This window comes from Hyaloscypha bicolor, assembly GCF_002865645.1.
Source record: "Hyaloscypha bicolor E unplaced genomic scaffold K444scaffold_182, whole genome shotgun sequence".
Taxonomy (NCBI): domain Eukaryota; kingdom Fungi; phylum Ascomycota; class Leotiomycetes; order Helotiales; family Hyaloscyphaceae; genus Hyaloscypha; species Hyaloscypha bicolor.
Window position 1 is genome coordinate 1490877 of NW_020194684.1, and position 15550 is coordinate 1506426.

The window sequence follows — 15550 nt, forward strand, 5'->3', positions numbered from 1 at the left end:
CTAAAAGTTTGAGTTACCTGAAAGTCAACAGTTTCCCAACTTTTGTTCTCTATCGGCATCCTCGATAATGTGGAGGGGTCCAGGAGGTCTTGGCGAGGCAATTCAGAAAGGCGGTCAGAGAGGGCGCCTCCTAAAAATGCAGGGGTTTGCCGAAGAAAAGGGGGGCGATGAGTTGAGAAACGTCGTGATTCTGTCCGAGTATTGGAGGCAAGGAAAATATCCGAGACCACTAGATTCCGAATGTTATTCATTAACCTATTTTAAAACTTAGTCAAGAAGTCAGTTTCCCAGCATTTTTCATAGTCAACTCCGCAAGCGAGCAATTGTTTTAAAACATATTCCTTATCTTCAACATGATGTTTTGGACCTAGCACCAAGTGATATCAGACCCGTGGTGTACTCACAATATAACATTTTGGCGAGGAGAGGTCCGTGAAGAATTGTTGCGAATAGAATGATCGGGGTTTTTTTCCATCTAATCCTACGTGTACACATTCATTTCTTCCGTCCCTACCTATATTCGTCTATATATTCATGATTCCATATACAAATCGGCCGCTCATTTCTGAGAGAGCTGGCTGTAGACTGTAGCACCGCCAAGTGCCAGTACAATACCCAACGAATCCTTCATCGTCAGGGATCGTCCTTCACTGATCCACCCATACGAAAGGATGATTATTGTTTTGACGCTGCGAAGTATCAGATTGTGGTCTTGGCCTACCTATTGGGCAAGAGAGGAGACTTACTTGGAGGCGACGTTGAATGTCAGTGCGCTCATTCGTCCGATTATCAGGAATTGTGAAAGGTTCTAATGACAATTAGTTCGGAAATCTCAGCAATATAGGATGAAAGCTTACCAGTGAAGCAGCAGCAAGGCCAGACAAAAACAGGGCCACCAAAGTATCACTTGGAATATCCCCAACATCAGGCACTGTGTCAAAAAATGGGACTAAAAGTGCCAATAGTAACACAGATATCGGCGCTTGATTCAACAGCAATTGTGGACTAGACACCGAGAAATCCTTCATCTTCTTTCCAATCCACACTTGGTAAAAACTAGTCACTACAAAGGCTGCAGTTGCGATTGAAGCTCCTTGCGCTGTTGTCCCAGTTGCTCCGGTGTTGGTTACTCCTACACCTATGCAAACGCTAGCCAGAGCGCCGATGGTGAGAAGAGTGACCGATTTCCCAAGGTACAAGTACTGGAGAAGGGCGACACAAGGAGTGGTCAATATTTTTGCAAGCCTGTGAGAGTGTCAGCCCAATATCGTAACTGGCAAGAGCGGCGCGACAAACTGGTAAAATCCAACGGAGTTATACGCCAAGCTTAAATTTCCAAGTATCAGAAATCCTGCAAAGAAGCTGCACAGTGGTATCATCTGTAGGAAAGGTAGTCGAACGGGCACAAACAAATTGAAGGGTCGTCGGCTTGCAATCCATAGGACAATTGAAGTGCATGTGAAATGCCACATCGCAAAGGATACCTGGGCATGCTTCAATTGAGGGTCCTTAAAAATCCTAGACAGACACAGTTAGTAAATGCTTTCTAATCCACCATCTTCGAAGACATGCCATTTGTTTAAGAAGACAAGCGTCACCGTGCTTGCAATGTTGAGCAGAATGCAACTCCCGTCAATCAACTGCTTCCCCAATGCCTTCCGCCCTTGAGAAGCATCCCGTGAAGGAATTTCTCCCCTCATCAGCTTCTCCTTGGCCATCTCGACATCTTTATATGCTTGATCCCTCATCGTATGCGCAGTTGTGGTTGTTTGAGGTGGAAATGTCGAGGTTGAAGCCCTCATCACACGAAACCTCGGTATTTCTTGTACCCCCTTCCAAGGACATGGAGACTAATGTCGATCGCGCAAATCGTGGCGATTACATGGCTGTAATGAGAGGTGCTCTTTGCGTTGTCTTCTACAGTAGAAGGTGGCTGCTGATCGTGATCCTTGGACCTGAGACCAAGTGCTGATGGAATCGTGAAATGCTGGTAGATGAATGTGCCACTACTGGTTTCCAATGCGAGGCTGGCAGTGTGAAGATGTGGCGCAGCCGGCCTTTCCCTGATTGGTGCGACTAATTCCAGGGTTCTGCAGGAGAGAGGAGACGAGCGCGGTGCAGAAATCCGACACTGCGGGTGAGCCCCCAGCGCAAGAAAGGATAATCTCGAGAGATTAGAAAACTAATCTGCATCTCCCCCGGCCCGGAACTCCTTACCGACACATCTCTGGCATTTATCTGAAAGCTGTCTTCGGCGATGATATAGCTGCTCCACTCACATCAAAAACCTCGTCCCCCATCCTCGACACCTCCCCTAACCCACACAGCTTCCTCCCGACCAACATCACACTTGTTCACCCGCCGCAATGGGTCTCCTTAGGCAACTTCTGTATTTCTCAGTCCACCCCAACCAACTGAGATCAATCTTGCAATGGTGGGCATCGAATAGGCCATCTTGTGCTACGTATGCTAATGTTCTTCACAGGAAAATATGGCACGACCCCGTTCACACTCGAGACCCGAAGAAGGAGTCTGCCACCCTGCAAGAATGCTTCAAATATCTCAACATGACTAGCCGAAGTTTCAGCGCGGTCATCCAAGAACTGAACCCCGAATTGCTCGTCCCAGTTGCGTTGTTCTACCTGATTCTGCGAGGTCTTGATACGATCGAGGATGACATGACAATTCCGCTGGAGACAAAGGAGCCCCTTTTGAGGAATTTCCAACATATCCTGGAGAAGGATGGCTGGACATTCGATGGGAATGCGCCCACCGAGAAGGACCGGGAACTTCTCGTACATTTCGATGTGGTGATCACTGAGTATAAGCTGGTCAAACCCCAGTACAAAGCTATTATCGCCGATATCACGGACAAGATGGGCAATGGCATGGCGGATTATGCGAACAACGCCGAGCACAACGTCAATGGTGTCAATACCATCAAAGATTACGAATTATACTGCCATTACGTTGCAGGCTTGGTTGGTGATGGCTTGACGAGGTTATTCGTAGAGAGTAAGCTTGCGAACCCAGCGCTCCTCAAACGTCCCGAGCTTGCCGAGTCAATGGGTCAATTCCTCCAGAAGACAAATATCATTCGTGATATCAAGGAAGATTTGGATGACAGGCGACGCTTCTATCCAAAAGAAATCTGGTCGAAACACGTCGACAAATTCGAGGACTTATTCGACCCAAAGAATATCGATGTTGCTCTAAACTGCAGCTCCGAGATGGTTCTCAATGCTCTACGACATGCCGATGAATGTTTATTCTACATGGCTGGCATTAAAGATCAAAGTGTTTTCAACTTCGTCGCTATTCCTCAATCCATGGCCATTGCAACACTTGAACTCGTCTTCCGAAATCCCGAAGTGTACAAGAAGAACGTCAAGATCACTAAAGGTGATGCGTGCCAATTGATGATGGACTCTTCCACCAATCTCCGAACTGTCTGTGAAATCTTCAAGAAGTATACTCGAAGAATACACAAGAAGAATACTCCCAAGGACCCAAACTACCTCGAGATCAGCATTGCGTGCGCAAAGGTATGCCAATATCTCTATATTCAGAGACATCACTGACCTTGACAGATCGAGCAATTCATCGAGTCCATCTACCCAACACAAGATCCGAAGAAGCTCTCTTTGATTCACGCAGGCGAAATCGACCCCGACGTCGAGAAGAAGAAGGCCCAGGATTCAGAAGCAAAGAAGGATGTATTCTTCCTCCTACTTGCCGTTGTGGGAACCCTCTTGGTGATCTCAGCATTGATGGTACGGATCCCCCCTCCTTCAAAACCCCTCATCACTAACATCATCCAGATTGGAGCCGCATACCTCGCAGGAGCGCGCTTCGATGTGGCCTTCAACGAGATCAAGAAAGGCATGATCTTTCCTAAATTGGACAATGGCAGCGAAGGCCCACAAACCATCGTCGACCAGCATGATCATGGGGAGTTGTAATCTTGTTTCCATCCTTCCGTGCATGCGCTTCTTTATACCTAATTTGAATTTGTCCACAAGAGTTGAATCGGCATTCCTTCCAAAATGACTTGGCTCTTTTGGTGGTCTTGGGAGGGATGTATTATATTACGTGTCTAGGTTAAGAGATGAAATTAATTGCGGCAATGCAGATGATGCAGATAATGGGAATAGTTTGCTAACCTCTTTTGCCCCTTTCGCCATCTCATACACTTTGCAAATGAAAATTGGGGGGCTTCCTGGAGAGGATGGACGGAGAAATAGCACGGATGTCAAATTGCAATTCGGTCTTTTCAATGACTGTTGGTTGTGCCGAAGATGTGCTGAAATTGAATGCAATTGCTCAGTGATGAGACGAGGCTTCCGACCTACTCCCTGCTTCTGTGGGACGGGCTGGCGTTGGATTGCATACATTCAGTTGATATGAAGCATTGAATGTTGAAGGGTAAGGTGGAAGAAGCCGGGCCAGCTAGTTGCTGACTTTCAAGATTGGGCTGGTGACGGCAAGTTGCCAGTTTTTCTGCGAGAGTTGAGATCGAATTCACTGGTCTCGTTGAGACTCCTTCGCAACGGGGATTGCCTCGGGTCAGTCCCAAGACAAAGATATCAAATCCGATGAAAAGATGCTTTGCGAGTGCTCCGCGTAATTCAAAGTTCTTCCAGGGCAGTTTCAGTGGAAGGTTGGCAATGAGCCTCACCCAACGCATTGGCAATATTAACTGGCGGCTTCAAGCAATCTGCACCAACGGTTCTTGCCAGCCTCTCTAGCTGTTGCTCCCTGTGCTTGGACCCGAAGTCACAGACGGAAGAAATATATGACAATGAAGTGGACGTTGACAACAGAAATTCCTCGGTTGCCTTTCTGCGGTCTCGTGTCATCTCTGGGAACGGCGGGTTCGTCACAATGCAAAGTTCTTCTCAAAATTGAAATCGACTTTCGTCCACTCCGCTTCCCGTTCATTCAAACGCTTTGCTCCAATATCAAACCCGCTGTAGTGCCTCTTATGTTTCTTTGGGTGGACTTGATATCGACCTTCCAGGTTGAGATGGCAGAGGATATTTGACCAAGGGCAAATGCAAATTTTTCAATGATTAGCTCCCAAAGAAACAGTCCACGGGGTTGAACGCTAGAGCGTATTTTGCGTGTAGACGGCACAATACTCTTGATACTCTTGATAAGCGTGCGGCTTTCTGCCCTCCCACAGGCTCGGCAACGATTGGCGTTTTGCACTATCGATAACAATCGATGCCATAATCGTAAGGTATCGATTGTATTGATAGTGCAATCGATTGTTTAGCGAGCTAATCCCTATATACGTATGATTTTACCCCTTTTCTAATGCCAGAAGATCCAGGAGTTTAGTAGAGTACTATACTATATATAATAAAGGTAAGGCTCTTTCTTATTTACTTATTTAAAGAAAGTATCTAGAACTCTGCTTCTTTTCTAGTACTTAAGGTACTCCTGCATCTTGTCTCGGTTTCAAGCTGCCCCCTATTCTAGGTAGCTTACCGTACGACAAGCCCCTGAAAAGACTCCCTCTGGCTTATCGCTCATTAGCACTATTGAGATGATATTAATAGCTATTCCTGTATCCGGTAAGATATAGTCCATACTAGTAAGGGGATCTATTACGATTTACCTTACCAAAAATCGGCCGCACTCACATATTACTGCCCCTCCTTCCTTTTCTTTCAGCATTTACTATTACTTAAAATATTTACTCTCTCTATATATATAAAAGTATAAAAGTAAAAGGGGGGATTTGGGGATATTAAATTCAAGTAGTTAAAAGCCTTGGTTCTCATTATTAAAGGCGGGGAAAGGCCCCTTAATAGTACAAATCCACTAGTCTCCCACTAGCCCTCCCATACGCTGGCTGCCTTAGGCCCATAAGCTTGGCAACTTTTAATGGGGGAGGGGTTAAGAGGGCAAGTATATAAAAGTAAAAAGCAATAGGTGGAGAGAGAAAGTGAGAAGTGAGCTTCGAGGCTTGTAGGTCGCGAGGAAAAGGGAACCCTATAATTATAGGCTGCTTATCGCTAAATTATAGGCTATAGGTACTAAAAATTTAGTGCTTAGCTTTCGTGGGGTGCGGGGTAATAATCGTTTAGTAATCGATTACTAATCGATTACAATCGATAGCTAATCAATAGTGCACACAATCGATTACTAATCGATTGCTCAGCAATCGTTGCCGAGCCTGCCCTCCCATCGCCGCAACCCTACAAATAACCTTCTTAAACGGGTTGAACAAAGCCAAGATTGCTCTGTACATCCAATTAAGAGGGTGAGGGAACTCAACATATATGCGAGCGGCAAAGACTCCGCCCAGGAGCCATGGACTTCAGCTTAATCTTATTCAGCTCTCAAGTCATGTGAAGAAATTATAGGAACCCGACCTGGCCTATCGATCGTTGCCATTTCTCCACGAGAAGAGCGCTCGCAGAGCTTTCTATAACCCAGAGCATCAAAAAAGTTCAATGCTTATTCTCGACCCCGGCTACCTCGCCCTGACACTACTCATGGATGCAGGTTGTGAAGCAGCATCAAAGTTCACTTTCCCCTTTCGAATCGTCATCGTTTTCTCCTAGCACAATCCCTCTTAGTATATTGCAACAAAAGCTTTAAAGTTATGTGTAACAAATGTAGCCGTGCCACCTGATATATTGCAAAAAGCAAGACCTCTACGAGGCATTTACTTCAGTTTTCTCCCAATGCATATAAAGGGCTCTTGATCTCCTTGAAAATGGGTAGTGTCCTCTTCAAATCAATCACCTCTTCATAGGTACCATCCTTTAGCACAAGACCAACATCTCAAAACTATTTCATCCTCTTTCAAAACATCACCATGCATTTTTCGCCCCTCGTCTCTGTCCTGCTTAGCACATCTTGCATATCCAATTTCCACATTCCCGAGAACGCAGCAGACGGTGTATATTCCGTCCTCAGCTACGAAAACGGGATCGAGGTGCACATCTGAATCGGCGACTTGGCAGATGCCCATGCCCTCGGGCGCTTCTCGCTGCTCGGTAGTTCCTCCTCCAGAGTGAAAAGTCAGAACACGGATTGGACTTGATTTCTTGTTACCCTGAGGAAGGAACCGAGGACCTCGATCACCGCACTTGCGATACTACGAACGCCGCCCTTGACGCGCAAGTAATCCTTTCTTACGCTCACAATAATACGCTCTTCTCTCCTTTCTTTGAGAGCAGAGAATCAGGAGCTGTTCCCTCAGGAACCGTCATGCTTCCTTGCACCTGTCCATACATCCTCTGAGCAATACAACTCCTCAGCATTCCGCTCGCTCCACCCCTTCTTGCATTTTACGGGGCCCCGCTAACTCGCTGCCCATTGTGGCGGCGGCACAAACGTCCGCTCAGGCTATGACTTCTACTCCATCAGCGAATGCGTCGTTGCACACTTTGACAATTTCGGATGGGATGATCGGTCTCGTTGTGCTTCGGATCGTCAATCGGCTTCGGCGCGCATCACCCAGAATTGCAGCCAGTATAAACCAGGCTCCGCCAGGAGAAATGATGTCACGCCTGCTATTAGTTAATCGTATGGATATGAGAGTTACTGCACTGCGAGGGGACACAACTTTTGTGCAACAGTCACTTAGGGGGCGTGAACGATCGCTGGTAGAAGAGGGAAATGAGGCCGAAAATGGTGGCTGGAAATGAAAGTAGAATGGGCTTGTCCCAAAGGGGTAGTTTGGCAAGTGGGACAGTGAAGTAGACACGTTGTGTGTTCCCTTTCTTCACTTCGTAGTACACTCCTTTTATACACGTTTCCGGGTAGGGCAAGAAATGAAAGTACTTCATTGCCTCTCATCAGGCTTGACCTCATACATTGTATCGCGCTCTGTTGTGGCATGGTCATTTTTCCTGATAGGAGATAATTGTATCTTCTATGATTTGGCTTTATTCGAATCATAGAAGTGTATACAGTACGGAGACAATATACGTGGGGGAGTGAGGCCCTATTCCTCATCACACGGAGAATCGCTCTCCCAGTCCCACGCTCTCAAAGGTGTCGAGAATATCTTCCGAGAATTCTATTTGCATCGGCGACAAACCATCTATTTCTATCTTACTATTCACCCATCCCAATGTGCAGTTTGCACATACGTCAAACTCCTTTTACCGCCCCCCTCGCTTAACATTTACCCCTTTTTCTATTGTCCCAACAATACCTTCCCCTATTGTATCCTCACAATACCCGACAACAATACTCATAGCAACAAATACACAAATGTCTCCTCTCAACTATATACTCTTTCTTTCCCTCCATCTTTCCCTTCTTTCCTTTTCTCTCCAGCACGCATACTCTCACAAACACTCAGTCTGTACTCATCACATCACAAACCTCTCATCCAAACACTCAATCATACACACACACATTCGACGAAAATCACCACAATGCCAAAACACAAGCACAACACCCGCGCCTCTCGCCTCCCTCTCATCCCACCCCTCTCGCCACCCCGCCGCCAAGCACGCTCACCACCAGAGATCGACTACCCGTACTTCCCGGGCTTGGAGTTTGGAGATAGGCTCGCGATCCCGGACCTGGACTTAGGAGAGGTACGTCTCCTTCTCCCTTCTCCTTTCTTGTTGGGACGGGAGAGGCTAACGACCGGATAACAGCCAGCGATCCCGGTCTGGTGGGAGACAGAAGACGGTACCAGGACCCACGTGGTCAAGCGGAGAGGAGGGCAGACGGCCGTGTTCACTCTGGAGGAGTGGGAGGAGGGAGGGCGGGAGTGGGTGGCGGAGGCGTTGAAGGCGGTGAGTGTTCCCCTTTCCTTTCATCCCGTTGTTGATGATTGCGAGACTGATAATGACAATAGGCCAGAGCGAAGAGATTGAAGAGGGTGAGGACGGGGGGGTTGTCGAGGGCGGCGAGGAGGAGGGCTTGGAATCGGGGCCGGGGACGGAGTCGTGGGGATGATGGGAAGTTTGAGTGAATTGAGATGAGAGTACTGAATGAATGAAATGGCATGACTCTCCACTGGCTTTTCAATTTCCGTTGCCAATTGTGAATTTGGTGTCACTTGATGGTCTGCTTCAGATGATATCAAGCCAGAGGCGGTCATGAGTTTCCATTTCAGTCATAACTCTACATGGGTATCATCGACAATTCAACATATAATCTTACATCTCATATCTTCAAACTCTCATCCGACCTCCCGTCTGTATGCCACATCTCCACGTCCACCTTCCGATGAATTTTCTTATCGCCCACCATATTTTCCTGACTTTCCGTCCTCAACATATCACGCCTGCTCTCCACTGTGCTATCGACTGCACCCCATTGCCTTCCGGTCCCAAATATCTCGTCCTTGTTTGACTTCGCGGAAATATTGTAGAGGCCGATGCCGAACTTGCCGGAGCGCGGAGTGTTGCCTGGGCGTACGGACGAGGTGTTTGCTGAGGACCGGCTGAAGAAACCGGTGAAGACTTTGATGTATTGGTTTAGCATGGGGAGGCAGGTGCAGATGAGACCGGTGTTGGCTTCGATCACGGACCAGTTCGTCGCTGGAACGGGGCCATCTGTTTTGATCGTTATGACTTGTTTCATGTGGTAGTGGATTTGAAACTTACATGTTAAATCTGTTCCTTTGCTTGATGATGCCAGAGTTGTCATTCGGTAGATCGTTGTGAAGCAGACGCTGATATTGTCAGTGACAGCATCATGAACAATTGAGGGGTGGCGCACAAGAATCCAAGCGCAAAGCATCCCATAACACCATACTTGTCCTTCTTCGACAGCGACAGCGAGTAAAGGATAGGCATCGGCAAACACAAGATATAGAAATCCGTCGCGATGTTGATCACTGCATAAGAGATCCAGAATGGAGCACTCTGGATGCAATGGCCCCCATGGATTGTCCGATTCCAGTAAAATGGTACTGGGTTGCATTGAAAGATGGTCGCAACGATATAGGCGAAGCCAGAACAACCCACGAAGGCCAGACCAGCGAAGCAGAGGGCTCGGAACTTTTGCTGAGGAAAGACTCGAAGGTAGAACAAGAGAAGCGCCTATCGGAATCCCGGTATTAGCATTGCCGGGCTGGAAGAGTTTGGGGTTGAAATGTTGTCATGTACGGTCAATTTCGATGTTGCATCTGACGGAGGGAGATATGAAGTTAAAAATGATGCTTAGCTTACCATCTTATTGAACGTGATAACCACTTTATACATTATTTGGGCGACGTAAAACTGCAGTGATTTAGCGGAGTCGAGTCGAGTCGAATGCGATGTGCACAGCTGAGAGCATTGGAGCTGTCTTGGTGTCGAAGGTCGAACGAGCCATGGGAACTCCCGAGACAGCTCTGGTGCTCTCAGCTCTGATAGAGAAATGCACAAGTTTGTATGAGACCAAAGCTTACCCACTAACTCAATTGTCAGTATGATCTACGTGGGGTACCATGTAGAAATGGATGATCGGATGACTTACCTCAAGTGCCTCCTGGATTTGAGGCTTTGTGAGACCATTCAGATGATTCCCATAGCCGTGCACAGTTGCTTCTATCTCTGTGACAGACAGTCCAACTGATGAAATCTAGGAGACCCATGAGCCCTGTTCAGAGTCATGGCAAGAAGGAGGGTCACCAAAGAAGCAATCACGCAATAATCATCTTGCCCAAGTCCTTGACTTGTCGTCAACTTCGATAACCTGACGCTGATTCGAGCCGCGACGAAAAGCCCAGCAACAACAACCATCGCTACGGATATGATATAGAGCGTCGTGCCTCTCTGAGGAGCCTCCCCGGGCTTCAGCGGCTCGACAAGAGGTAACGACCTCATCAAAACGTTCATCATTCGAGACATTGGATCAGGCCACACAAGAAACGAATCAAGTCGAATATTTCAGAGCAGACGTATAGGGAACAGTGTGACTGACCAACGAAGCTGCGTGGTAAGACACCGCATTCTTATGTACCTCTACGAAGTACAGTATACCATCTGCAAGGCTCCTTGCGGCGTATCACATTGACAAGGTCTTGTGTGCGGCACTGCCGGAACTGTCTTTCCATGCCAAAGGGAACTTGGAACGGTCTGCCAGACTGCCATGCCATTGCGATCGGGGGAACGACCAGAAGGGCAAGTCCCTCTGGAAACCCCTGCCTGGATGTTGGGCGGATTTCTCACGCCTCGAGGCCAGCCATTATTGGAGGGAGATCTCGGCCCAAGAAGCCGAGACCGGGCAGGGCATTATCGCTGACGGGGACGAGAGATAATGGTCATCTTGACGAATACGTTGTACGGTTGTTTCGAGGACAACGAAGACCCCCAAACAATCACGGAGGCTCATTCATTCATTGCATTGTCGCTTTTCTTCCGCCACTGTCAAAAGGAGATGGGAGATGCAGGCCGCAGCGACCTCGTTGGAAGTGGGCTTGCTCCGCTGAAGAGCAACAGCAAGCGTCAGTCTCCACCGCCAATTTTGCCCGGATGAATCCACACACAGTGACACACAGTGACACACTTGGCGGGCCGGCGGTAGAGGCGCTTGGCGCTCTGGAGGTTGGCGATCGTCAGATGGAGGGATCAGAGGCGACGTCGCGCCATGCCACTTCCTCCGTCCCTCGAGCGTCCCCGTTCGATGCAGCGACAAAGCGACAGAGATAGAGACAGAGACAGTGACAGTGACAGTGACGGAGCACAAATTTGGGGATGAGGAGTGGGGATGGATGTCTTTGCCCGACAACGTGCGCGCTGCGGAACGGCGGATGGAGAGGTGATGCGTGGAAGTGGAGAAGAGTAATCACGCACTGTACGGAGTACGGAGTACTGCATGCGATGCTCCATGTGTCGGAATGGTGGCGTCGAAAGGGGGCTGGCTCCAGCCTCCAGGAGCGACCCGAGCTTTTGGGCCTCTGGCTGATGATTGTCTTGGTTCCTGCTTCTCTCCCGCCGCACCACAACGACCTTCACATATCACGAATCAAAATCTTGCGTGCTGACGCGGGGATCGAGCTCTTTCAAGGCCTCACCGCCGAAGCACCCCTCTCTCCTCTCTCCTCTCCTCCCTCGGACCCTCCCATCTCTGCCAATTATTCCAATTTCACCCCCAGTCCAGCTGTTTCGTTTCCCATCCCATGATCCCAGGTCCCCCCCTCCCCACCATTCGCGGGTGCAACCTTCCTCACCAGCGATCCAGCCGAGCTGCCTACCAACGCACCTCCGCTAAGTCTGTCGAACCCGAACCCCAATCCTCAGTAAATTTACATCCAAGGGCAACTTGTCCGCCAGCTTGGCGATAGCATGGGGACGCGGAAGCCACGTTCTGAGGGGACCATTGTCTCCAAAAAGGCCAATCCCCCACTTACCATCCCAACCCTTGCAGATTACCCATGGACTTCGGAGGATCCAAGCCTCTGGAATTCCAATATTTGCAATCTGACAGACGTATGGGCCGCCATCATGTCAGAGCTCGGCGGAAGCTTCGATTTATATTTGCTATAATCTGTGGCTTCCCTCCATCTGATGGTCGACTCTCGTGCTTCTTTACTGTCCTTTCAAGTCAATTGTCACTATCATGAGGGTTACTCTTGCCGTTGGAGCGTTGTTGCTTCCGCTCCTTACGCAAGCGTCTCCATTTGTGGAGAGTAGAGATACCGCTGTTGCTGCTTCAAGTGTATCTACGACCAGCGGTGTCATAGTTGGACATGCTGCGGTGAACAAGACGGGGGTGACTGAATTCCTGGGCATTCCGTACGCTGCGTCGACAAGTGGAAGCCAAAGATGGATGCCACCGCAGCGGTTCACATCCAAGAAGACGTTTACCGCAGCAACTTATGTGAGCCTCCGAGATTGCTGAGTCTCAAAATGCAAATGCTAACTGGTCTGCAGGGCCCGTATGCTCCCCTCTGACATTGAAATTGAATGAAATGACACGGAGTTAAGGGCTGACATCTAGAAAAGGAGCTGTCCCGGCAATATTGGTGGCACCGTTGCCTTTCCCAACAAGACAGCTCAATTTGACCGCATCTTTCTGGCCTTCACCACTCAAGGCGGAAACTTTCAATCTGAGGATTGTTTGAGTGCGAACATCTGGGTTAAAGGAACGCCAAAAGCAGGTGCATCAAAACCGGTGCTGGTGTTCGTTCATGGTGGAAGTAAGCTCCTGAAAAGATGTCCATTCTGACGGTTCGAGACTGATCACATGTGTAGGGTGGAATATCGGAGGCGCCAAGAGCTTATTCTACAATGGCCAATATCTCGCGGCTGCAGAAGACGTGATTGTGGTCACCTTCAAGTGTGTACCCAAATCTGTCGACTAACCTCTTTTAGGCTAACACGCCCTAGCTATCGTCTCAACATCTTGGGATTCCCTGGAGCTCCTGGAATCCAGCAAAATGTTGGTTTATTGGATCAGCGTATGGCACTCGAATGGGTCCGCGACAACATTGCGGCTTTTGGAGGCGATTGCAACCGCATCACTGCTTTCGGACAGTCTGCAGGCTCTGTTTCCATCGCATACCAGGCTTACGCCTACCCCAATGACCCCATTGTTGCTGGTTACATAATGGAATCTGGTACTCCTCACAGCTGGACTCCGCTGAGCCCGGCTCTGGGGGCACAACATTGGTACAATGCCTCCTCGACTCTTGGATGTGGGACATCAGGGAATGTTCTGAGCTGCATGCAATCGAAGAACGTGTCATCTGTGCTTGCCGCCTTTGCAAAAGTGCCTGTCGATCCCACAGCCGCACTGAACCAACCACAATTCCAACCCGTTGAAGACAATATTACAGTCTTTTACGATTACAGCGCTCTCGCCGCAGCCGGAAAATTCGCAAAGCTGGTAAGTGACAGAACCCCTGAATTTCTCTGTAAACTTCTAATCTAAGGTAACCTTAGCCTCTGCTTATTGGCAATAACAACCACGAGTCTGGCTTCTATGACATCGCAGCATTTGCAACTGGGAAGAGTTTCAACGCCACCCAACAAAACCTATTTGATCTCGAGGCATTCACCTGCTCCACAGCAATCGAAGCCGCTGCCCGTGTAGCCAAAGGCGTTCCAGTCTGGCGTTACAGGTATTTCGGTGACTTTGCAAACTTGCAGCTCTATCCAGGAAGTGGTACCTACCACGGTGCAGAGCTCGACATGGTCTTCGGAACAGCTCAAGATGTATCGGGGCTTCCCAACAGCGCAGTAGAAACCGCAACGATCGCTTACTTCATGAAATCCTGGGCTGCTTTTGCAAGTAACCCAACCAGTGGTCTGAGTAAATTAGGTTGGCCAACGTACAAGAACTCGAGTGGTATGCAGAATTCAGACAGTTGAGAATCGGGAATGCGCTAACAATGCGTAGCTGCCACTCTCGTCCGTCTAGGATATAACAGCCAGACTTCCGCCAGTTTCGTAGCGCCCAGTACCTCCGATGCGCAGTGCCCTGCTCTCAACGGTGCTGTTGATCTTGGGAAGGGAGCGATGTAAATTCCCCTGAAGCCAAAGGGGACGCCAGCCAGCTGTGCAGTATCTTCTTTGTACTGCAAAACGCGGCGTCCGGACCATATACCAATTATCTAATCACCATTTGACCCTAAAGATTCGAGCTTCCAGCCGATCACCGCTTCTTTTAACCTCTGTGTATTCTTGTCGTGGCAAGTGCTTTCTTTTATCGTGTAGTTTTTGGCTCGCTGGTGCTTTCCTTGCAAGCTTTTGAGACTGCCTTTTTCCTGCCTTTTTCCTGCGCGCCAGGCAATTTTCATCTCAAGCATGCGTGCCTCGTTGCAAATCAAACTCAGTTATTGGATGCACCTGCTGGAAGCCCAGTTGTCGGCCTGGGTGGCTGAGATGTTAATTCGTCGATTGTGAGAAGCGACAATTGACTCTCCCAGGCCTGATCATATAGCGACGGCTCTCACCTTCCATCACCGTGTTCAGCTTTCAAAGCTACGCTGCTTTACTTCTAGTGCGTATCAAGGGCCGAGTTTCGATCTCGGGTTTCCTCAACACCGCTGCAATAGATGCAGAATATCGGCATAATGGTGCCTGAAGATAATTTCGATACATTACTGCGGAAAATTCTACAACAGCCAGCAACTTTGCCATCGAATTCTGCCTCCCTGGAACAGCTGCAAGAGTTTTCTAGGCAGCGCAATGACGAACGCCATGAGGTCCTTGATATATTAAAGGAATCTAAAGGAGGAGGTCTGGGCGCCAAGTTTCACCAGACAGAAGAGTATCATGACACAGTGGGATGCACGACTAGCGATTTGGCAGATCTCTTGGCCAACAACAAATATGATGTTCCTTGCGTTCTTCGACCTGCTTACGCTAAATTCTTCTTCACTGGTCCACATCTACCCGCGAAACCTCTTACGCCTTCTTATCCTCATCACTCTTTGGGTTGTGGACCCAATATCAATATTAGGAAGATTGATTTCCTCAACAAGCAAGCTTAAGAGCCAGAGAAACATCCCTCCAATCCCTTGCTTGGTGCGTTCAAAGGGTAATGCCCGTCCATCCAACAACTGAGTTGCTACTTGGTATGGCAGGCTATATCCCAATGCGTCACGACCATGGCTCGAGGTCCTTAGATGACG

The 15550-nt window shown here is 48.7% G+C and overlaps 5 protein-coding genes across 5 annotated transcripts; 3 read left to right on the forward strand and 2 right to left on the reverse strand.

Moving 5' to 3' along the window:
- Positions 1–559: 559 nt before the first annotated feature.
- Positions 560–1718, reverse strand: K444DRAFT_647432 (TPT-domain-containing protein; the record flags this gene model as incomplete). The annotated part of the gene is made up of 5 exons (XM_024885335.1): positions 560–689; positions 747–808; positions 858–1245; positions 1297–1518; positions 1573–1718. The coding sequence occupies 5 exons, from the start codon at positions 1716–1718 to the stop codon at positions 560–562; spliced, it is 948 nt and encodes a 315-aa protein (XP_024728049.1).
- Positions 1719–2366: 648 nt separating this feature from the next.
- On the forward strand, positions 2367–3962 carry K444DRAFT_647433 (farnesyl-diphosphate farnesyltransferase; the record flags this gene model as incomplete). Its single annotated transcript, XM_024885336.1, has 4 exons — positions 2367–2434; positions 2486–3545; positions 3591–3773; positions 3822–3962. 4 exons carry the CDS (start codon positions 2367–2369, stop codon positions 3960–3962), a joined length of 1452 nt encoding a protein of 483 aa, XP_024728050.1.
- A 5185-nt stretch (positions 3963–9147) lies between these two features.
- On the reverse strand, positions 9148–10796 carry K444DRAFT_545444 (uncharacterized protein; the record flags this gene model as incomplete). The annotated part of the gene is made up of 6 exons (XM_024876136.1): positions 9148–9539; positions 9591–9658; positions 9706–10028; positions 10158–10208; positions 10447–10551; positions 10602–10796. 6 exons carry the CDS (start codon positions 10794–10796, stop codon positions 9148–9150), a joined length of 1134 nt encoding a protein of 377 aa, XP_024728051.1.
- A 761-nt stretch (positions 10797–11557) lies between these two features.
- On the forward strand, positions 11558–12313 carry K444DRAFT_225212 (uncharacterized protein). Its single transcript, XM_024871186.1, has one exon. The coding sequence runs from the start codon at positions 11667–11669 to the stop codon at positions 12093–12095; it is 429 nt and encodes a 142-aa protein (XP_024728052.1). The 5' UTR covers positions 11558–11666; the 3' UTR covers positions 12096–12313.
- A 218-nt stretch (positions 12314–12531) lies between these two features.
- Positions 12532–14438, forward strand: K444DRAFT_543960 (alpha/beta-hydrolase; the record flags this gene model as incomplete). The annotated part of the gene is made up of 6 exons (XM_024876008.1): positions 12532–12792; positions 12913–13111; positions 13167–13251; positions 13302–13800; positions 13857–14259; positions 14314–14438. The coding sequence occupies 6 exons, from the start codon at positions 12532–12534 to the stop codon at positions 14436–14438; spliced, it is 1572 nt and encodes a 523-aa protein (XP_024728053.1).
- Between the last annotated feature and the right edge of the window lie 1112 nt (positions 14439–15550).